Here is a 24,626-nt window from a genome sequence, read left to right on the forward strand (position 1 = left end):
CTTTCCCCTAAATACAAACAGGTTTAGCTGAATAACCTGATCCTTTTTTAGAGGTAAATTATTCCCTAAAACTTTTTTTAACGGGCTATTTTGAAATGCATTTGGCAAGTCTCTCATGGAGGTTCGTTCCTGAGATAAAATTACCCTGTCGTCTGTTATAATTTTCTAAATGTGTCTTGGCTAAAATAATAAAAATAACAAGCATCCTGTTCTATGGCGAAATATTGTGAAATTCAGGCACATGGTTTTATCATCAGAAATTTCAATAGAAAAGAAAAATATGAGGAAATTTAATATGCCATGTGATGAAAATTTAAAATGGAAAACAATATAGAGCATCCATCCTTTAAACTGCAACTGTTTCACTGCAGAAATATTAACGTTAACCAAATAAAGAAATCATCTCAGGGGTGACATGATAACTTCTTTTCGACAGTATCAACTGTTGATTCTGAAAAAATTAAACGACAGCTGCACTTTTTGTAGCTAATACAAATATTTTATCAATAATCACATTCCATTAAGAATGACACAATACATGACCTAACAATGCGATAAAAGTCATTATCCAACTTAATCTAACATATACGGATTTATCGATACTATCGATTCGATAGTATCGATAAGTTATCATTCCACCCCAGGTCTTTTATTTTAACCTTATAAAATTATTTTACTGACTTGTGATTTTTCATCTAATTTAAATTAGATAAAAACCGAGGCATAGAAGTTCAAAGAAGGATTTATCATTCAAAATGAAGATTCCTAAATGGGGCAGAATTACACAGCAATTGGAATTTTACTTAGCTTATAATTGATGAAAAACATGTTTTGTCCAGACTGATAAATATTTCAATTAACAGGGAGGGACGTAATTACTCTGAGTAGGGGAATACTTCATATTTTTCCCCGGTGCCGGCCAAAATTCCGAAAGACAAAATACGGAACGCCAAAATCCCGAAAGCAAAAAACCTGAACGCCAAAATCCCGAACGCCAAAATCCTGAAAAGCCAAAATCCCGTAAAGCCAAAATCCTCGAAATTTTCAACACATATAATGATTCATTTTTTCGCCTTTTCAAATGACATTTTTTCAGAATTTTCGGGATTTTGGTTTTTGAGATTTCGGTTTCCGGAATTTGGCTTTCCGGATTTTTACATTCCAGATTTTTCCTTTTGAGATTTGGCTTTCGGGAATTTGGCTTTTCGGGATTTTGGCTTTCGCGATTTTGGCTTTCAGGATTTTGGCTTTCGGGATTTTGGCTTTCAGGATTTTGGCTTTCGGGATTTTGGCTCTCCGGATTTTGGCTTTCGGGATTTGGCTTTTCGGAACTTTGGCTTTCGGGATTTTGATTCATTCTGGATTTTGGCTTTCCGGATTTTGGCTTTCGGGATTTGGCTTTTCGGGATTTTGACTTTCTGGATTTTGGCTTTCTGGATTTTGGCTTTCGGGATTTTGGCTCACGGGATTTAAGCTTTTGGGAGTTTGTTATTTTGGGATTTCGGGTTTCAGGATTTGACTTTTCTGGATTTTGGCTTCCGGGATTTTAATCCATTCGGGATTTTGATTTTTCTGGATTTTAGCTTTCCGGGATTTTGATCCATTCGGGATTTACCCTCATTTGAGATTTTGGCTTTCGGGATTTTGACCCTTTTGGGATTTTAGCTATTAGGGATTCCGACTCATTCGGGATTTTGGCTTTCGGGATTTTGACGTTCGGGATTTTGACCTTTTCGGGATTTTAGCGTGGGATTTTGGCTTTCGGAATTTTGACCGGGACCCGTTTTTTCCATATTCCTTTAACCTACACAGCTCTCTCCGATATCCGGCATTTCGATATCCGGCTGACAGCTGCTAAACACTGATGGTTAATGAATTCAATTTTTTTTTTACTAAATATGCAGCTTGTCCAGCATAAATTAAAATGTTACTTCCACTTTATCAGAGTCTTTGATACTTAATTGTGTTACAAAATGAAACATAAGCACACTACAAAGAAAATTCTGTTGTTTTTGGACAGAATGGACAGAATAAATTCACACAGCGCAAAATAGAAAAACCGTTGACCAGATTAAAAGAACCCAAATGTCATTTTGTCCCCCCGTCAGCCAGTTATCGGAGAGAGCTGTGTAATTTTTTCAGGAAGTGTGTAACTTAATACGCGCTAAATATACCCGTTAAGCCAGATTATGTGCGAAGCCTGAAAGTCTTCCCCTAGTTTTCTTACCGTGCTATCACATTAGAATTTTTTCCATTTATAAATTCAATTTAATTTTCAGATGAATTCTTCCTATGCGTTATTTTGCATTAAAAATCATTTGAATTTATAGATTTTCGTTTATTTATTGATATAAAATAATACTTGGCCTACCACGCTAAAGTAGCATAAATGTGGTTGCTCAATTAAATTTGAATTCAGCAAATTAAAATGCTAAAATTGGTTAGTAATTTCAATTTTATTGCAGTTCTTATCAATTGTTCTTATTAAATTTATTTACTGGTAATTAATTATTTTTTGTAGCCAAAAAATAAGATAAGTACAGTAATTTAGTGATAAACTTGTACGCGAATAAAGCATCAGTATCGGGAGTAATTTGCTAATTTCCTCCAAAGCCATTATTGTGCCAAGAAATCTCCTGTTTATATGATTTCACACAGATTTTCAACAAGATCTATGAGAGTCGCTTCATCAGCCCTTTCCCTACAAATTTTTCTTCTGGCTTTGGGGATCCTTCTGAATAACAGATAAGTGACTTATAAGACATTTTAAGTACTATCACACATTTTTCGGAGTCATTCACAATTAAAAATCTCGCAGGAATATTTAAAATTAAGCTAATTCTTGCAAAATGTGTCCTGGCTGTGAGAATTTTCAAGTAAATTCTAGAAATCTTATAATGCTCAATTGGCTCAATTGAATTTAAATTTAAATTGTAAAAATCCTAGTGTGATAGCACCGTTAAAATTCTTTTTAAGGAAGGCTATAACACTCCACACTGTCTCTATTTATGCTGCTGGATAATTTTGTCCCAGCCTCACCTACTCTCGTTTAAGCAAGCCTCAACTGACAAATCTGTTACGACTGTAAGAACATCCAGGCCTAGGATTACTTCGAAAATCAAATTGAAAAACCACGCGTAGAAAAAGAAATTATAAATTTGTTCGCTACGACAGTTGCTGCCTAAACGTCTCAGTCATTTAAATTTGTAGAGAGCAATACGAGTAATAAGAAAAAAATGTCAAATAATTACTTTCAGAATTTTCAAAACTGCTAAAGTGCACCGGTTGAACATAATTAACGAGTGCTGATATCTCAGCACCAGCTTCAGTCTCTTTTGCTTGTTGTACTTTATCCCTCTGTTCAGCACCACCTGGAGCATTTGCCGTAGATCCAGGCATAGATTCATCATCGCTAGAGCTGTCTGTATCCGAAGAACCGGTGCTTTCCTTGGAACTCTGGCGTATTTGCTAATATTGTGTGGTTTAATTAGGAAGAGAAAAAGAAAAATGAATTTAAGCGACTTTATTTTTGTTTCCATTTTGTCGTTTTTTTTTTGTTTAATTCACTATGAATAATTGGTTAAGAATTTGCAATTTTTTTTTTCTTATTTTACATTTTTCTTTATTGCATTATTGTATATGTTATACAGGATTTTTTTTCTTCCAGCACATTTTACATTTTCCAACATAGAAATGGTGGAAAATTAATTTTCCACGGTGTGACACAACGGCCAGAACTTACACAAAAGCCACATACAGGAGGGTTGTGTAAAGTATGGGGTATACGAAACGAGAGAAACAAGACGTAATCTCATTTTCGGTTTTTTCTCTTTTCTTTTTTCTTTTTAAATGGATGTATTCCAACGTGGATTTTTTATCTGCTCAATACGTTCCTTCTCACCCTTCCGGAACGGTTTCAAGTGTGCAGAGTTGACAATGTCCTCAAATTCCTCATAAGTCGCTGCCGTATTCACAGCACGGAGTTTGGCATCATTCCTCAAATCCCGCATTTTGCCCAAATTTATATTGCTCAGACACATCTCGTACACCTGAAGAATCTCCTCTGTGGTTATTGCTTCAACATGAGACATTTTTCACGCCTCTTCCTTCTTCCCTTTCTTTTTTTTTCTTTTTTTACTCCTTGACATCCAACAGCCCAAAAACCTTTAACTTCTCTTTTTTTTCTCGACACACCACTCAAAAAAAAACCACCTCTCGTTTACAATATTAAATTCCTTTCACATGGAAAATCCAGCGCTTCAGTTTAATCGATAGTGTTCCCTTCTCGCCATTTTCGTTGCTAAGTGAAATTTTCACAACAATAGACAACACTGGGCTACCATGTGAAGAATATTTTCCACAAATTTTACCGCAGCACTTTGAGAAAATTGGACGGTAAAGTTGTAAATTTTTGTAGATCGATTCAAATTTCCTTATCTCAATCTAAATAAACTTATCATTTGTTTTCCGTTAAAAAATCGTTAACTTTCCATTTCTAATTTGGGCATTTTAGGCATTATTCACAAAAATTTGGATATTTTTTCTATTTTATCATATGTCAAACTATCAACAATGACTCGTAGCAGCCTCACAACAGCAAAGATTCAATCCAAATATATCGAAAACTTTCACTTTCCGATGCCTAAAGTTTAGGCATTAATATTTTTTAGGTGTTATTGAAAATTCTTAGACATTAATACCGAAAAACCAAAATTTGAAAATTCACATAAAATTGAAATAATTTATCTTTTATTGCTTTTCAATTGTATATACGCGATGTGAACTGTTCAATGGACAAAAATCAACTGAACCATGAAATTGCAGTGTAGTACAATGTGTCTAAAGCGCATACACCATCTGCAAATCCTCGAAAATCCCTCCCAATACGCAAAATTCACAAAATATATACAACACACCCAAAACTTTGCCAGAACTTTCAATCGTGACGCTGAAAGCTAATCATAAATTCTAAAGTAGATTTCTGTACATCGCAGATGTACAATTGCACCAAGAATTCTCTATTTTCCTTTTCTATGTGCCAAAATTCAATTATCCTGCATATCATTTGCATATATTTTAAAGAGAGGAATCATGCAACTCAGGGTGTGATATTGAGAAATGTGTACAACTCACCTGAAGTGGTGGTGCATGATGGGGTAAGTCTCCATTTCCGGTGGGTACAGTGGAAGTTGTCGGTACTGCCTGTAGCATCTCATCGCTCCCGATGCCACCTAAACACAATTATACCCTTTGAATATTTATCAGAAAAAAACAGAAACAATTTTTGTTTTTTTTTTCTCTGACATTATCTCTGAAAAATGCGACCAGTTTTAGTGTAAATTTTCCCTGTTTTCGTACACATATCACGAGATATCTCCAAAACTACGCAGGTTGCCAATTTAGGGTTTTCGGTTGCCTTTTCGTTATTAAATTTTCTTTTATTTTGTATTAGCATTATTTGCTAATTCATTCTACAATGACAGAAAACAGCTAATAAACTCAAAAGTTTTTTTGGCACGCTAGAAACTTATGGGAAACATGGGAAACATCATGCCCCTGTCTTAAACCATTAAACAAAAAAACTATTTTTCCTTTTGATTATTCTTTTCAAATATTGCAATTTTTTTCATAGTAAGAACGAATTTCAAATATAATATATTATTTTATTCGTATATGGCAGAAAGAGGTGAATTCTCTTTGTAAAAGTACATTTTTGCACCTTTCCTGTGAATATAAGCTCAGTTGGAGATGATTTACTGAATTGCAGATTCACAAAAGTTTTGATTGTGAAAATATAAAAATAAATAAATAAAAACTCTTTGTGGAATAAACAGAATAAAAGAAACATTTTTATACTGGATTATTCTATAGATTCCATAGCTCAATAAAATGGATAGTATGCATTTCGCAGAAGTAAAATTATTTTCCAGGAATTTATATTGAGAGAATTATTATTGATTACAGTAGACAATAAATGAAATATGCAGAGGTGCATTATATCGACGGTAATGTTAGCAATTATCGTAGCTTCATTTAGAATAATTTTTTAGAGAATATTTCGATCACTTCAAGTACTTAAAAAAAACTGAAGGCTGAAAGGTAGCATATTTAGAGAACTTAATATACCTAATGTAATATTAGGGATTAGGGCATTCAATGGGTCCAATGGCAGAGCACCCGTTCTATGACGCAAGTGTCTCGGGTTCAAATTTCTTTTAGATCACCAGGAATTTTTCCGGCGCTCCCTTTACTGAGAGAAATCCGAAAAAGTTAAAATAACATTCCGGTAATGTTTATTTTACCCTGCAGTTTTGATCCGAAATCGGTGTAAATATTATGCTTTTTAATTCAATTTGTATCTTCAGCTGAATTCTGTTAACCTTAGACGAAAATTCGCGAATCAGTGCCATTTCCATATATTTGGTTAGCACTTTTTGTTCGGCGACTGCTGATCGGTCAGCACATTTTTGCTGATCAATTCAGCAAAAATATGCTGAAATCGCTAACTTTTTCAGCTTTTTCAGGATGTGCTTGTAATTTGGGACAGATTGTAATTTTGGACACTTAGAGGGTAATATTGGACACTACAAATAAATTTATTAAAATTATGGAAATTTTTTCAATATTTAATGCATAATATTTTCTATCTGAATATTTATTCCTCGTAGAAGATTTTAACACTAAATTCGTTAAATTTTGAATATGATTTGAGTTAAAATTGCTTTGTTGAAACATTGATGTGAGCAATTTTTAAACAGTAATACGACCGAAATTTGTGTTTACGTTAGTCATTGTCTTTGGATCCAAAAAGACAATCCCACCCGGCAAATTCTGCATTTTTGCAGATTTGAAAATGTAACATGCCGAAAATTCTACAGAATTTTTTTCTAAAGGTGGATCCGATCGTTGTATGAAAATTCTGCAGAATTTTCTGCAGAATTTCTACAGAAAATTTTATGAATTTTCGGCACTTTCCTCAAGATGTCGTTCTGTCAAAATGGACTTGGGATATTTTCTCTAAAATTATTTATCAACTTGGTAGAATTTATAATCACAATTTTCATGATATATTTTATATATATTAATACTGCGAGGGTATGCTGTCTATAGAGAAAGATTAAATAGCAGTATTAAACATACTCCCGACCAAAAATTCCGCATTTTTTGATGGGACCTTCAGGGAAATTCTGACAAAGTCATATGACAAATTTAAAAATGTTTGTGGTAAATTTGGAAAAAATAACTGAAAATCATATTCATATTAGTTGCTGTGACAACTGGAGCTTCTAGTTTTATTTGATGCTCACTCTGGACTTTAATGTTATCCTGCTTTCGAATTTACCACGGAAATTTGTCATATGACATTGTCATATAGTTACAGAATTCCTCTAGTAAGATTTGCCTTGTGAATTACGCTTTTCGTGTGAAAAATAGACAATTTTGTCTGAGATTAACCAGTAGTGATGTGATACTTGTTATGTCGGACAAGTTTTGTTTTTCTCGAAATTGTGTAAATTTTTATTTTTTATTATAACTAAGTTTTAAAAATGTCTAAAAAACAAAGCAGTATCATCTCTACGAACGAGATGCAGTGCAAAATGCCTTAACCCTTTAAGGACGATTGGAACACCGGTGTCCCATAAAGAAAATAATTTTTCCTGACTATGTCTAAATTAATTTTTTCTTATGTCTGTACATAATTGTACTGTGCTCCTCTTCCTCGAGATCAAACTATGTAGTCCCTCTACTCTGTGCCGAATTTCACACGTTTCGTCGGTATTTTTTAAATTTCAAATTGAAATTGTAAAAAGTCTCCACAAAAATGTCGGCTCTCCACATTTGTTGGTGGAGACCCCTAGTGGCAATATTTCTGCCACGTCATCGTCATTCTTCTATTGTGTGCCGTGCGAGTAACACGTTTTTTCGGGAAAATGCGAGATCATCAGGAAAATCAGGAGTTCGAGAAGCGTCTTGGGAAATTGGAGAGGAAACTGAAGAAGTACAAACGCAAGGACAAGCGTTGGAAGAATATACGCAGTCGTGGTGGTAGGTATTTTACAATAATTCTGCGAGTGTACTTCCAGAAGTTTCTAGAAGGTTCCATGAACCCACTGGGCCAAAGCTGCTTGTGTTTCATTAAACACTTATAAGAGTCATTACTCTTTTAAATGAGTCATTACTCATTTATTTTGCGCATTCTACCGACCGTGGGTTATCACTCACAGTGTGAAAGGGATTGATCTCAAAAGATTTTGTGTCTCCCTCCAATGGTGCATTGAAAGTGGGTTATACTCACTAAATTTGAGTCGTTACTCAAATTCACACAAGGTAGAAGTGGGTTATACTCACAAAAAACTGGTTATCACTAGTTAATCCCGGTTATACTGGGATTTGCGCAAAAAGCAGCTCATCAATGCACCCATCTTGTGAATTTCTTTGACACCCTATATTTGGCTTTGAACTACAGGGAGAAATCGCCCAGAACAGCGGAGCAGGGCCCATGAGAGCAGCGGGGAGAGTAGCAGAGACAGCAGCCGAGACAGCAGTCGAGACAGCAGGCGAGGCAGCGACTGGGATGGCAGTGCAGATGGTCGTGCTGAGACCAATTTTCAATCACGAGACAGGTCTAGGTCTCCGATTGTTGTCAGGAGTGAATCTCATTCACCTCCTGTCGAAAGATCCGATGATCTTCAAGAACCCCTTCAGATTGATGAGGTTCAAGGTTCTGGCAATGGCTCAAAAGATCAGATACCTTTGTCTGAGCAAGAAATCATGGATATTTTTGGTAAGAGGATTTATGGCGATCGCCAGTTCGCTCCGGAGATTATACCTGACCTGGCAATCCGCTGGGAAGAAATTATTGAGAAGGGTATTCCTGAGGAGTCTCTGAAGGAGCTTTTGTCAAAACACACTCCGCCCAAAAATTGCCCGAGATTTGAGCCGCCAGCTCTCAACAAACTCATTAAGGTTATCATGCTAGATGCCATTGTGGCAAGAGATGACAAGATTGTCAAGAGACAGCAAAAGATTACTTCTTTGTCTGCTGTAGCCAAAGCTACAGTCAAGTTGTTGAGAGAGAAAAATATTCCTGTATGGAAAGAAATTATGGAGTCATTGATTGATGCAAGTAAATTACTTGCTGATCTTCAACACGATGAGTCTGTAATTCGCAGAAATCTTCTGATTGGAAATGTGGATGTGTCTATGAGAGATACACTCCAATCAATGACAAGTGATGAATTCCTGTTTGGGAAAGATTTGGAGGAAACTGTTAAATCCACCAAATCCATGCAATCCACTGGAAAAGAGTTGAAGAAAAAAGAAATATCCAAGTCAAAAAACTGGAAGGCCCCGCCTCGCATCCAGCAGAAGGGTTATGTGCAGACAGGCGGGTCATCGAAGTCATCGAGGAAGAATCAGCAACATCAACGTCAGCAGCAGCGACAGCAGAAATCCGAGAAATACAAAAACAGCAAGAAATCAACTCATCGACATTAGATAATGTAAGAAAGCCTGCAGGGCGCCTGCAGTTTTTCACTCATGCTTGGAGGGTCATAACCAAGGATCACGTAATTTTTTCTTGGTTAAAGGGGTACAGAATTCCTTTTAATTATTATGTTATTCAAAATAATCCTCCAGCAGAGAGTGTTTATACAACGTCTGAACGTTGTAATATTCAAGAGTTAATTGATCAGTTGATTTTAAAGGGTGCTGTAGAGAAGTGTTCGTATGTTGAAGAACACTTTATTTCCAAAATATTTTTAATACCTAAAGGTGTCTACACATTATAAGAAATTTCTATCAAAAATGAGCTTCAAGAAGTGTTCTTCAAGAAAATTGCCTACACATTGGTGAGAATTTTTGACAAAAAGATGGATTTTTGAAGAAAATTTGTCTAATGTGTAGACAAATTTCTTCAAAAATCATATCCAATTGAAGGTAATTTCTATCAAGAATTTTTGAAAGAAATTACCCGCTACACATTGGAATAAAATTCATCAAAGTCATTCTTGACAGAATTCTTGAAGGAAACCATCACGATTCAAGATTGTTTTTCACGAAAATTTGTTATTTTCTGCTGGAAAAAGTGAGAAAAACGTTTGGTGAAGTTCCTTGGGATAGTATTTAGTGAATTTCTGAAGAAAATCTTCTAAATATGCAAGGGAGTAGTATTTTCCGGAGATGTCGTTCCTGGTGGAATCCAACCCAGCCTTTGAAGGAACATTTCCTGTGATTTTCCTCCAGAAATTTCCGGAAATTAATCCATCTGTGTATTTTTGAGGTGTTCCACAGTACAGTGGCTTCGTGCTCCATGGATTGCAAGACGGATGGAAAGGAGAAAATTTACGGGCACTTTGGAATCTCTATATGCCTTGGTTACCAAGGTTTTAAGGTTTTAAGGATTTTACTTTAGATTTTTTTTTATTTCTCATCACCTTTTCATGCACTACTACTCAAACTGGGAGTCCCACGGAGGAATCGAAGGCCTGTGGCTATCCAGTTCTGGTGTTCTCGAAAGGAAGCAATCCCACATAGTTCCTAGTGGTTGAGAAAGTGAATGATATAAAAGATCATTCTGATGTTCTTCTGGGGGTTCAAGTGATGGCTTCTGGTAGCTCCGCACAGCTCTCATTTGCATTGAGATCTCCTCGGTGGCTCTGGTTAGTTCTTGTTTTAATTGGTAACCAAGGCATATAGAGATTCCAAAGTGCCCGTAAATTTTCTCCTTTCCATCCGTCTTGCAATCCATGGAGTACGAAGCCACTGTACTGTGGAACACCTCAAAAATACACAGATGGATTAACTTCCGGAAATTTTTGGAGGAAAATCACAGGAAATGTTCCTTCAAAGGCTGGGTTGGATTCCACCAGGAACGACATCTCCAGAAAAACACTATTCCCTTGCATATTTAGAAGATTTTCTTCAGAAATTCACTAAATACTATCCCAAGGAACTTCACCAAACGCTTTTCTCACTTTTTCCAGCAGTGAAATAACAAATTTTCGTGAAAAACCGTCAGAAGAGCAAGAGACTTGGAAATGATGGCAATCTGTCAAAAAAATTTTGATGGAAAATAAAAAACCCAGTGTGGAGGCATTTTTCTTCAAAAATTCCTTCAAAAATATGAATTTTTCTTTAAAAAATTCTTGAAATAATTCTTGATGAAATCAACTCCAATGTGTAGACACCTTAAGTCTGATGGTTCAAATCGTTTTATCATCAATTTGAAACAACTTAATCAGTTCATAGATGCTCCACACTTTAAGATGGAGGACGGTAGGACCGTCATTAAGCTCATGTCAGAAAATTGTTACATGGCTTCCCTTGATATAAAAGATGCTTACTATCAAATACCAATTCATGAGTCACATAAAAAATATTTGCGATTTACATTCAATGGAGCACTTTACCAATTTACTTGCCTACCTTTTGGGTTAAATACTGCTCCTTATGTTTTCACGAAAGTTATGAAACCCGTAGCTTCATTTTTACGTCAACAGGGAGTTACTCTGGTAGTCTATTTAGACGATATATGGATAATGGGCAAGTCTCTTACTGACTGTGAAAAGAATGTAAACCTGACAGAAAATCTTTTGAAAACGTTGGGATTCATAATTAATTATGACAAGAGCCAATTGAAACCTTCATGTATTTGTCGTTTTTTGGGGTTTATCTATAATTCATTAAATATGACTGTAGAATTGCCGGAAGCCAAGAAGACAAAGATACGATGCCTGGTCCAACAATTTGAAATTAATCATCAATATAAGATCCAAAAATTTGCTGAAATGCTTGGATTTTTAGTATCATGCTGTCCAGCAGTCAATTACGGTTTGGTACACACGAAGGCTTGTGAAAGATTAAAATTTCTGGCTCTTTTGAATAATAACGGAAACTATAATGGAAAATTGACAATAAACCAGGAAGTTATAGATGAGCTCACATGGTGGAAAACAGTTGGCTCTTCAAGCTTCAATCCGATTCGTTATCCTTACTATAATGTAGTGATATTCACGGATGCTTCCAAATCAGGCTGGGGGGCTGTTTGTGGAAATGAAAGTGCACATGGTGCATGGAAGGATCACGAAAAGGATTTAAGTATTAACTTCTTGGAATTGACCGCTGCATTTTTCGGTTTGAAATGTTTTGCCAATGATCTTAAAGATTGTCAAATCCTTCTTCGAATTGATAACACAACGGCGATTTCATATATCAATAGAATGGGTGGAGTTCAAATGAAGGATTTGAGTAATTTAGCAAAAAAGATATGGCGATGGTGCGAACAGAGAAATATTTTCATATTCGCATCATATATAACATCCGAAGAAAATGTTGAGGCTGATTTTGAATCGAGAAAGTTGGAATCTAATACGGAATTTGAGTTATCTGATGCGGGATTCCAAAAAATTGTCGGAAATTTTGGATATCCGGAAATAGATCTTTTTGCATCGCGTTCAAATGCGAAATGTCAAAGATATGTTTCTTGGAAAAGAGACCCGTATTCCATTGCAATTGATGCGTTCACAATTCCCTGGAAAACATATTTTTTCTATGCTTTTCCTCCATTCTCTATAATTCTTCGAGTCTTACAAAAGATTCAGTATGAGAAATCCGAAGGAATTATAATTGTACCTAATTGGCCTTCTCAGCCTTGGTACCCAATTTTTCAGTCAATGATCATTTCAGATATAATTTATTTATCAGCTGATACTTACATTAATCGTTTTATTAACAGAGAAACCAGTTTCTGGAGAAAGATTACCCTGGTTGCCGCGATTATATCAGGGAAAGCTGTGCATTAAAAGGGATTCCTAAGGAGTCTCACGACATCCTTTTGTCGTCATTGACGGAATCATCGTGGAAGCAATACGAAGTGGGCCTAAAGAAATGGTGGACATTTTGTTCCAACACAAAGATAAATCAATTTAACCCTACTGTTCCAGAGGTTTTGAAATTTTTAAGCGAAGAATATAGTAAAGGAGCAGGTTATGGTACACTTAACGTGTATCGTTCAGCATTAGCTTTATTAGCTGGACCATCATTAGGTCAAGATGATATTGTGAAGAGGTTTTTCAGGGGAGTTCGTAACGTAAGACCAAATAGACCCCGATATGATATAACATGGGACCCACAGATAGTGTTGGATTTTTACCGTCAATTGCCGCAAAATGTTGATCTTTCTCTAAAAGATTTATCAGAAAAACTCGTAATTTTGCTGGCTTTGGTTACGGGACATCGATTGCAGACATTCTCTCTGATGGAAGTGGATCAGATAAGAGAAATGTCCGATCACATTGAAGTAAGAATCCCGCGTAGAATTAAGACCTCCAAATCAAGTGAGCATCAACCAAATCTCATTCTTCCGTTTTACAATGATGATAAGACCATTTGTGTTGCATCAACCTTGAAATTGTATCTAGAGAAAACAAGGTTGATCCGTGGAGATGTAAAATCTCTTTTCATTTCATTCAGACGACCACATAAGGCTGTAGGGGCTCAAACTTTGAGCCATTGGATTAAGAACATTTTGATGAAGTGTAAGATTGATGTATCGATATTTTCTGGGTATTCTGCCCGACACGCCGCAACATCTGCGGCCAATAGACTTGGGGTAGATATTGAAATTATAAAGAAAACGGCTGGCTGGTCGAAAAAATCGCAAATATTTGCGAAGTTTTACAATCTACCGCTCGTCCATGAAAAGGACAGATTTGCTAAAGCTATCTTAAATAGAAAATAATGAATTATCCTTATGATGATCTCTTTACTGTTGTTAAAACAATTCTGAAGTCTCAAAATTGAAATAAATTTATAATTATGTACAGCCGTAACGTGCTTTGAACATCTACATAGTTTGATCTCGAGGAAGAGGAGCACAGTACAATTTAATGATTAAACGAACTTACCTAGTGAAGTTCAATCATAATTGTACGAAGCTCCTCTTCCGAGATGATCAAACCCCACCCTGAATATTCCCAGACTTCTTAGTATCAGTCATACCCATGTAAAATACGTTACGGCTATGCTTTGAAATAATGACGATGACGTGGCAGAAATATTGCCACTAGGGGTCTCCACCAACAAATGTGGAGAGCCGACATTTTTGTGGAGACTTTTTACAATTTCAATTTGAAATTTAAAAAATACCGACGAAACGTGTGAAATTCGGCACAGAGTAGAGGGACTACATAGTTTGATCATCTCGGAAGAGGAGCTTCGTACAATTATGATTGAACTTCACTAGGTAAGTTCGTTTAATCATTAAATTGTAAAGTAGAAGGTTGAAGGAATCTAGCATATTTTTTTTGCAAGTCTCCAGATATTTGCTATAGTAAATTTTTTTAAGCTCAAAAAATGACGATTTTCTTAAATTCTCATATTGAAAATTGATTTTAATTTTTTTTTATACTTCCATATTTTTTTAAGCAAAACCGTTTTGGAACAAGAAACTACAATACTCAAACAATATATTTTTCATTAGAGTGAAAATTATCAGTCATTGGTATCGTCAGAAAAATTACTCAAATTTTTTGGCTATTTTTGCCCCTATCGTTCGTAGAGGCAAGAAATACACTGAATCAGACTATGTTGGCTTTTTGAAGGTTAGATGTAAGACGTTTCATAGGTTTTGTTTATCGGTTGAATTTTCATTGCTGATTTTCAGTCAGCAAAAACTGTCTCGTCGTTAAAGGGTTAAGAGAGATCGGGGAAGGCAAGGGGATGCATAAATTCGCGCGTACTTGGAGTGGTAAATCCAATTTTCTTTAACGTGTTAAAGGCGAGTGAAACACCGGTGTCGCAAAAACAAAAACTATTTTCTTATCTATAGAAAGTTGTTTTGTCATGTAAATAATCCGAAAAATTATTTTATATTTTTGGGACAACGGTGTCCCATTCGACCTCAAAAGGTTAATGGGTTATAAGCAAAAGTTTCGGGCTCCTTGGGACTTGGTAAGTTGTGTTTTTGGAATGGACAACAATCGGCATCTTATTGCAAAGGATTATCTGTCCAAAATTACAAAGTGTCCAAAATTGCAAGCAAAGTGTCCGAAATTATAAGCAATGTGTCCAAAATTACAGTCAAATTCAAGTCTTCCTTTTAATATATATATTTTTTCAAACCTATTAAAATTAATGTTAGAAAAAGCAAGGATGATAGTTTGCTTGTCAATGTTAAAGAAATTGAATTGGTATTGAAAATATTACACTTTTAAAGTCAAGACAACTTTTAAATTACAAGAATTTCCATTATTTATTTTATATTATTTCAATAGGGTAGTTAAAAATGTCTATTCCTACTTATGCTATTTTTTCGAGTATGTAGGGTAAGTGTGCCAAATTTCGGCATAGTTGCATGCAAGCGTCAAAGTCTGAAGGTTGAAATGTAATATTTTAAATTCAAATTGATTTTTTTTATTCTTTCTTTTGTAAGAGTGTTCCTTGAAACCTTGTAAAGAGTTTACCGTCTTTATTTACTCTAAAATCATTCTTAATACATTTTAAAATGAATAAAAGTGTAGACATAGCTTTGGTGCCCTATTTCGGCCACCTTCATTCTCATAGTTCCTTGTCCTTCGGGAATTCTTCCAATATCTTTTTCACGTCATCTTGTTTGTCGGAGCTACATTTTTTGTTATTCTTTTGCATTGTATAATATCTGGAGTATGTAAAAACGGTAAAAACTAAAAGCTCATGGAAATTAGAGGAACAAAGAAGATGGCCGAAATTGCAAGCTGGCCGGAATTTGGCACATTTACCCTAAATGATTTTAAATACTCATTAAATTGTAAAATATTTCTTAGAAAAAAATAAATCCAATAAATCCTGCAAATTTCAACTAATTGAATCCATTATCCATTCATTTTATTTTCAATCAATTACTTCATTCAATTCCACGAAAGGTTTTTCATAATTAAATAGAGAAAATTTTCCCTGTGCTGTTTCCCTGACAAAGGATATTTTAGAGCACTATTAAATTCCAGGAATTGAAGGTTCAATTAAGTATCAAAAGGCTTGATATTTTTCGTATGATTTCTATTTTAATACTAATTTTTTAATTATATTTTACAAAGAAAAAAGAACACTAACACAGTACAAAATCCCTGATAAGCCCTTTGATAATCACGTGAACATAAATGTCCTGTGCGGACGATTTTAATTCTTCAGCTGCTTCTGCCACACGAATATATATATGACCAATTCTAGAGCCATCCATTAAAAAGCCATTGTGAAAATATATGCTTCCGTCAACCACCCTCTCTCACAGAATAACTCTGGCATCTCATGACCGAATAAATAAAATTTAATCATACAGTGAGTGGCCTCCATTAGGCATCCTCTCACTCAGAGTATCCCCATCCTTTTCTGAAATGATCTACAACCTACCCGAGTCGCTTTTGGCTACAGAATTCCCTCACGGCAAAATGCCACGGCAAATGGTTATATAAATTATTAATTTGTATTATGGTACTGCGTTTTTGGGTGAAATAGTTCACCATATCGTGATGGAATATTCACTAAATAGACTTACCTGTTGCACTGCCTGGTGACAGGACATTATTTTGATTCGTGGCACCAGAATTTGCAGCTGCACCAGCCGCTGCTGCTGCTACAGCTGCAGCGGTCTTCTTATAATGATGATGATGATGGTGATGGTGCTTCTTCTTATTCTTTATGATTATCTTACGCTTCAGCATCGACGGTGGAGGTAGTTCAACATTTGGCTCCAACGGATGAGAATCCAGGCATTTATCTAGCAACATATCACCAAAGATATCCCGACAGTAATTTGCTATTTTGGCCTATAACAGCCAAAAAAAGAAAATAAGGATCATCATTCAATATCCCAATAAATCCTGGCGCAATATTTTCCCTAGAACTTACTTGTTGTTTAGTATTGCAATGATTTTCAAAACTTAATATCACAGGATAGTCTGAAGTTTTAAATGCACTTTCAGCTATTGCTTCCAGTACATCTTTCGCCGTAATTTCAGGAACAAACGTATATCCATGAACAATAACAGGCTCCTCGAGTTTACCATTCCAAAAGTCCAATTCAACACACCTTCAAATTAGGAAAAATATAACATTCCACATCATTTTTCTCCACGTTAAATAACATAATTACTTTACATTGAAAAGTTTTATACATTCTCTCTCTCTCTCCCTCACATCGGTATTAAATTTTTCAAATGTGAAATAACACAAATATAACTTGAGAGTATAAAATTGCTTTATTATTCTCACACCCTCGTTGACAACATCAGAAAATGGAAAAGCAATAAAATTTAAAAGATTGAAAATGAAATGAATGTAATTTCAGACAGAGAAGGTTTATACTCATTAAAATAGATATGCATCCATTTTCATCAAGTATATAGGTTAGCATGAGAATCAAAGAAAAATCTTACTAAGCTTTTTATAACTGAGATTCTTCTCAAAGGCAAGGTACGGAATGTCAGCAACTCGGATTACTCATAAATATAATTATTTATTGAATTTTAGAAATATTTGAATTACAAATTGATCTTAGGCACCTGAAACAAATAAAATCCGTGAAGGGTAGAATAGTCTAACTTGGAACCTTGCCCAAAAGGGAATTTTCCACAACTCCTACAGAATATACTTAGATTTTTTTTCAATAAATATAATACTGTCAAGTGTGCTAATCCGGGCGCTTCGCTATGTGGATCGTTATGACTACGCTAACTAGATCAACTCCACTTAAAATAATACTTGTATTTTTATTTCCGTAATAGAGTCACAACAGCAGAGGTGTGCAAAAACCGTTGAAACCGAATTAACGTCAATATAAGTTTGTTATACCCAGCGAGCACAGTTAGCAGAAAAAAATAGAATTTTCAGCATGTTTTTGCTGAATCGGTCTGCTGGCCAGTCAGCAGCTCTCGAACAAAAAGTACTAAGCAAATAAAATGAAAATGGCACTGTTTAGCGCTCGCAGCGGATGATGGCAAAACTAAACACTCTCGGTAAATGGCGCTGAAAACCATTTAGCAGATTTTCTCTTTCATTTTTTTCTTTTTCTCTCAAAATGAACTTGGAATTTCCTCTGAAATAATTTATCAACTTGGGGGAAATTGTAATCACGATTTTTATTACCTATATTGTTATAGGATTTATGCTGTATTATGTTTTCTATAGAAAATGGTCAAATAGGAGTATTAAATAAGCTCCCGACCAAAAATTCTTCATTTTATTAGTAAATTGCGTCATTATTTTCTTGAGAAAAAAATTATTTTATTCTGAGGAAATATTTAGTCGGGGTTATAAAATTATTCATTATTTATGAAAAATACGTTTTTTTTCTTTTGAAAAAAGCATATTTCCCTCAATTTTTGCAATTAAATATTGGCATTTTTCCTGAAACAGCCATCGATGTATTATGCTCACATTCGATCACAACTATTGTAATTGATCGCGAAACTGAATTTTTCTACATATTTAATTTATTTATGGTAAATAAAGTTTCACAAGCATTAAAAATCGTTTTAAAAGATGTATTAAAAATACTACAAAAAATTCTATTAGAAAAATTTTTGGATTATAAATTTTCTAAAGCGCATTTTTGCGCAAAAAATTACTTTTATTATCGCGGTATAATAGTAAATTAACAAATTATTGTTTTTCTTAATACTGAACATATTCTTTTTTAAATTAGAAATTTATTCTATTTGATGATTAATTTTTTAAATTAAAATTACTCGTGTTAATATTTTTTAAAAGAAAGATTTTAAATACCTTTAAAGTCAGGAAAATATTCCAATTAGTTGGAAATCATTTTGCGTCGACTGTATCATTAAATGAAAATGATATAGGCTCTAAATTTCATATGTTCCGAAGTTTTTTCAATATTTCTCGATTTTAGAATTCATGAAATGTTAAAATATCTTGAAAATTCCCAAGAATTTCTTTGGTTATTAATTTTCTGAAATAAGCTGACAAAAATTCTTGACAAAGCAATTTTAATTTAGGTGTATTATATATATTTTTTTTTGTAAATGGATTCATAATTTTTTTTTGATAAAATTAAACAATACAAAAATTAAATTGGTCGGAAAAGGTTGAAAAATACATATTATTCAAAATATATTATAAATATTATTTTTTTAATTTTTTGCGAATTTTAATCTTTTTTGCTTTATTTTTATTTTTTAATGTCAAATGTGGTTGTTGTAAGAATCATGAAATTGTAATAATGGAAAGGGTTTACATTTAGCTTCTACTCAATCCCGGCAACCTCAGCAAAGACAAAAACCAAGTTCATTAAAGTCTATCACTCGATTGGGGAAAAAGAATAACTTTGACTAATTGCCGCTGCGATCACTAGTGTCATTTCAAGGTTAGCAGAACTCAGCTGAAAGTATATATTAGGTGAGATTCTTAACAATCTCACCTACTATAATCCTAACAAAATTTCATGTCGTCCGATCGACCTCAAACTTGGCCAAAATGTGTTTCGCCACTTCCTGATCACGAATATATATGTGGCTATTTTACGTTCCCGGCTGGCCGGCCGGCCGGCCGCTCTTTGGAGCTTAATAGCTCCTAAACTAAAAGAGATATCGACTTGCGGTTTTCGGCAAAGGTTATATATCGGGTGAAAATTGCAACTTGGTGCATTGACCCCCCACCCCCCACCCCTCCTTCCGCCATTTTGAAGACCCCCCTTTTTTTGTTTTCTCAATAGCTCCGCCCCTATGGCATTCAGCGGGCTCAAATTTTAGTATGTTATAGCTGGGCCTTAGAGCTTTCCATCAATACCAAACTTAAGGTCCCCCGACCCCCCTGACCCGAGCTATAAGGGTCCAAAAAAAAAGTCTTAAAATGGCCATAACTCCGGTTCTAATTGTCAGAATTTAAAAAGTGAGGGCTTTTTGGAAAGCTCTCGTGAAATGCCACTTCCCCTTCTAACATCGCAAGTTCATAAAACCACCGCTAGGGGCGCTATTATTAAAAAGAAAATTTTTAAATCTTATAAGTTAAATAACTCAAAAATTCCATTGTGCATCGGGCTGAAATTTTAGTATGTTGTAGCCGTTGATTATACCTATCAAACAAAAAAAAACCTTAAGTCGATCCATAACCCCTGACCCGAGCTATAAGGGGTCAAATTTCGAACATTGACCGGCCTCTATCTCCGGTTCTAACAAACATAGCGACCTAAATTTTACCTTTTTGGTTTCGTCTCGATGAGCACTTTCAGATGGAAGTTCAAAAAGTCACCACAGGTGGCGCTGTGATAGCGTCAAAATTCATCGAAATTCAAAGTCACTTTTCTCAAAAACGGCATTGTGCAAGTTAATGAAATTTTAGTATGTTGTAGTCCAGTCTAGGACGTTTCCAAAATGGTGCGTATGCGCGCTGTGGTTTCAATAGAACCGGAGATATGAGGGGTCAAAGTTCACGAAATTCAAAAAATCATATCTCCGGTTCTATGTGACCGATTTTGATGAATGAGGGCTTAAACGAAAGATCTCACCAAATGCTACAACTTTCTAGAATATTTGAACTTCGTGGGACCAACACCAGGGGCGCCACAGTCGAAAAACCAATTTCAATATCACATAACCTCAATTATCTCGACTGTCGCTGAACCGATTTTGATGATTACTTCGACATAATTATAGAGGACATTTGTCTCTACATTTCGTCCATACATCATTTTCCGCTCAGACTACGCTATCACTCCGATTTTGCCGTTTAAGTGTGAAAAAATTGATTTTTCCCATAATAACGCTTTGAAATCACTCAGATGCCAATTTGACTGCCTCTACTCCACCAAGACACTTAAAATAGGGGTTTAAATGGAAAGTCCCACAAAATACAACAATTCTTTGAAATAGTTGAAGCTCAACAAATGACTACTTGGGGCACTCTGGATGAAAAGACGAGTTAAGAAACAAAAAACCTCGATTATCTTGGCTTCTGAGTAATCGATGAGATCATGTTCTATGGGAAAATTATAGAGAACATTCTGGTCTACATTTCACCCATATAACACTTTTCTGTCAGTTCATCCAAATCCTTGATATTTTGGTTTAAATACAAAATTTGTATAATTTCACGAATTTGATTCAAGATAACTGAATGGCGTCTCCCTACTTCAGCTCCAAATCGAATTTGCATGCACTCCGAGTTAGCTCACGTTAAGAATCTCACCTACATAAGCCGGTTAGGATTATCTGTCCCTTTTTTCAGCTGATTTGAAAAGGCTTAGCATTTGGTGCTCGCTGGGTAGTAGCGTTTTGACCATTGACGTACATGTTTCATTTGACGTTTATTCGGTTTCAACGGTTCTTGCACGCCTCTGCACTACAGTAACATAATATAACTATTTAACTTTGAGAAAAGGCAAAAATAATATTTTTATCCATTAAATAAGTGAGTGTAATCGACTCATTTCAATCTTGTGCCAGCTGGGTTCTGTTTCTCACTGATTTACCAATGCTGACTTGCACATAGGGGAAAGTACTCTCCTTTCAAACGTTCATACCTTCGAATAATGTGAACTTTGCTTTAGATTTCCTAAGAGACTTACGCACACTTCTATCAAATGTTAGTTGGCTTATCATCAACTATTGATAATTATCAATAATGATAAGCCAACTAACATTTGATAGAAGTGTGTAAGTCTCTTAGGAAATCTAAAGGAAAATTCACATTATTCGAAGGTATTGATATTGATAATTATCAATAATTGATGATAAGCCAACTAACATTTGATAGAAGTGTGTAAGTCTCTTAGGAAATCTAAAGGAAAATTCACATTATTCGAAGGTATTAATATTGATAATTATCAATAATTGATGATAAGCCAACTAACATTTGATAGAAGTGTGTAAGTCTCTTAGGAAATCTAAAGGAAAATTCACATTATTCGAAGGTATGAACGTTCGAAAGGAGAGTACTTTCCCCTACATGAATAATAAGAGTAAGTAATGATGAAGTTGAGCGTGCTACTTATATATATACAAGAAGATATAACGCAATAATGGTTTGTCAAGTTATTTTTAAAAACCCTGAATATAAGGCCAAAATAGACACAGGGATCGGCTTAGGAATCAGCCCGAAAAATGAGGATTGGTTTCGATACACTCACGGATCAGCCCATAATTCGGAGGATCAGGCTGATTTACGGGGATTAGACGACATCGCAGCGCCAGTGCTGAAAATAAAAAGCTTCACTTTGGGTGTTTTTAGGTGCTTTTAGAAATGTCAATTGGGTGAAAAAAACATGGACAGTAATGGTACGCAATGTTGCAAAATCTTAAAATGCATTAATATTGGAGTAATGGGAAGGTCAGAGTGCTCTTTCATGTACGAAAAATCTATTGATAATGCACTAAAGAGGTCTTTCAGCACTCAAAGTTGTGGAGATTTAATAGAAATTTACGCTGAAAACGCTAATCCTTGATCTTAAATCCTCAGTGTATGATAGTTTGGGCTGATCCTTCACCGCCAAATTTTTCGAGCTGGGTATTCTCCAAGATCAGCCTGTGTCTATTTTCGGCATAAGGCTGGAGGAGTAATATGAAGGGTCAGTTTCATCTGCTTAAATCAGTCGAAATTTAACATTAACCGAAAACCCCAAGTCAATATCTCCTACCGTTCTCTCTTCAGGCCCATAAATTTATTACATATAAATAGGATCAAATACTCAGAAAATCTATTTTTTGAAGATATAACGAATTTTATAAGAGTGAAAGTTTGCCTGAAACATTTGAAGCCAATCGGAAGAAATTAGATTTAACCACTGAACACAGAAGCTGACAATTGTATAAAATCCCAGTTGGATTCTAACATTATGGCGAAATTTAAAGCACAAAATTATGAGGATAATTATCATTTTTTTCCTTTTGCACGAAGAACCATTTGAATAATTGGCATGAAAATGAATGTTCATTGAAGTTTAACGTTATGATTCACAAATAAGATTATTGTCATCATAAATTTATAGAATTGAGATAGATGGGAAGTAAAATTTAAATTACTGAAAATTAGTTTGATTTAAGAGGTTACACTACCTGTTTTTTTTTTGGCAAGAATTCAACCCAAATAAGAATATGAAAAATAAAAACTATCATCTTACCTGCAGCCAGACAGTAAACACTGCCGATAGATCTCAACAGAACTCTTTCCAGTCAATTGATGTCCAGTGAGATAGGTATTATGGGAGGAATTGATAAAATAGTGCGATAGAGGTTGATCCATATCATCGCAAATGTCCAATTTAGTTGGTGCCATAATTGGATTATCCTCAGACATTAAGTACCTGGTCAAGAATTTACTCAATTAATTTATCTTGAGAATTTAGTGATGATAAAAAAAATACACCCTCACCTCAGGAAACCATCAAAGCTCAGGAGACCCTTCTGGGCATTAAATTTATTTGGCTCATATTCAGCAATCAAGTCTTTGGCTCTCGCGGGATTTGCATATGGATGGAGAATCTCATTGAGGCGTGGATCACGCTGAGTTTTATTGAGAAAGTCAACCAACTGAGTAGTGGACATCAGTCGCCTTTTAGTCGTGCCAGAACTGCTGCTTGAGAAAAAAGAATGAAATTAATAGTCCAATTCTTTTCACCACTAAAAGAGCTCATCTTCTCCATCAATTTATTTTTACTTGAATAAATTTTATGGGTATATTTTGCATTTTAATGTTTTCCCGTATTATCTAACCCCTTTCTTTCCACCAGGGATTTGCATCAAATCTTCATAATCATAGGGAAAGTGGAAGAATATCACCATCAAAATTCTGAGCAAATTAAACACATACTTATATAATCTACTTTAGAATTTGTGGGATATTAATGAAAAAGGATATTAAACTTATTTGAGAGAATTTCCTGAATAAATTTTGATAATAATTTTCAGTAAATAGACAAGGAAAAAAGCTTTTCTTTATCTCACAAAAACAATGAAAAATCACAGAACCTACTCTCGTTTATTTTTTTAAAGAATTTCAAAGTAAAAGTTCATAAAACTAAATTTTTCACAAGAATATATTGCCTTAAATCCAAACCAACAATCAATTTGACTTACAGTTCTTCAAATATCTTCTCCAATTCAGTGCGCTGCGTCAGATTTTTGTAGAGATTGAAAAAGTCTTCAAATTGAAATTTATTGGGCAGGAGAGATTCACCCTTGCCAGAAGGGAACCCCGATATATCCATTGCTTTTTCCACACGTCTCCTGTCATCTTTATTCACAGCAAACAACTTCACGATGCTGCAATATTAAGAAAGAAAAAAGGCGAACATTTCAGTTTGATGTTCAATGCTGGTTGAATTAATAAGTAGGACTCTTATATATACTTTTGCCTCTTCAATTTCCTCCCTTAAATATTTTTGAGTGAAACTCCATACAAAATTGAATGGAAGAAAAAGAGTGGAGGAGAACCAAGAGTTTTCTCTTTTAGAATAATATTAAATTTTCCTAAATTGATTCAATAAAATACTTTTGAGTATGATGTAATTTAGATATATATATAAATATATATATATCCTTCTAATATACAACAATTTAGAATCCATTTTCTTCGACTCATAAATAACTAATGAGTAGCTTCTAGGAAAGCTAAATCACATTTATTTTTATACCCAC

General features: G+C 34.7%; 2 protein-coding genes across 24 annotated transcripts in view; both read right to left on the reverse strand.

Annotated features, from left to right (window-relative positions):
- LOC129807149 (1-phosphatidylinositol 4,5-bisphosphate phosphodiesterase classes I and II) overlaps positions 1–24,626 on the reverse strand; it is a 204,609-nt gene that overhangs the window by 29,669 nt on the left and 150,314 nt on the right. For 12 of the 23 annotated variants that reach the window (XM_055856221.1, XM_055856210.1, XM_055856217.1 and 9 more), the window contains exons 6-12: positions 24,066–24,251; positions 23,362–23,565; positions 23,111–23,293; positions 16,885–17,065; positions 16,532–16,802; positions 5,134–5,231; positions 3,252–3,468 (exon numbers count right to left, since the gene is read on the reverse strand). In XM_055856221.1, the coding sequence (XP_055712196.1) occupies positions 3,252–3,468; positions 5,134–5,231; positions 16,532–16,802; positions 16,885–17,065; positions 23,111–23,293; positions 23,362–23,565; positions 24,066–24,251 (1,340 nt within the window). The remainder of the gene's footprint in view (positions 1–3,251; positions 3,469–5,133; positions 5,232–16,531; positions 16,803–16,884; positions 17,066–23,110; positions 23,294–23,361; positions 23,566–24,065; positions 24,252–24,626) is intronic. The other 11 variants (XM_055856232.1, XM_055856227.1, XM_055856226.1 and 8 more) reach the window with 1 other exon arrangement.
- On the reverse strand, positions 3,777–4,161 carry LOC129807153 (uncharacterized). The gene has a single exon (XM_055856235.1). It carries the CDS (start codon positions 4,089–4,091, stop codon positions 3,846–3,848), a length of 246 nt encoding a protein of 81 aa, XP_055712210.1. The 5' UTR covers positions 4,092–4,161; the 3' UTR covers positions 3,777–3,845.

Source organism: Phlebotomus papatasi, chromosome 3, assembly GCF_024763615.1.
Source record: "Phlebotomus papatasi isolate M1 chromosome 3, Ppap_2.1, whole genome shotgun sequence".
NCBI classification, from domain to species: Eukaryota; Metazoa; Arthropoda; class Insecta; order Diptera; family Psychodidae; genus Phlebotomus; species Phlebotomus papatasi.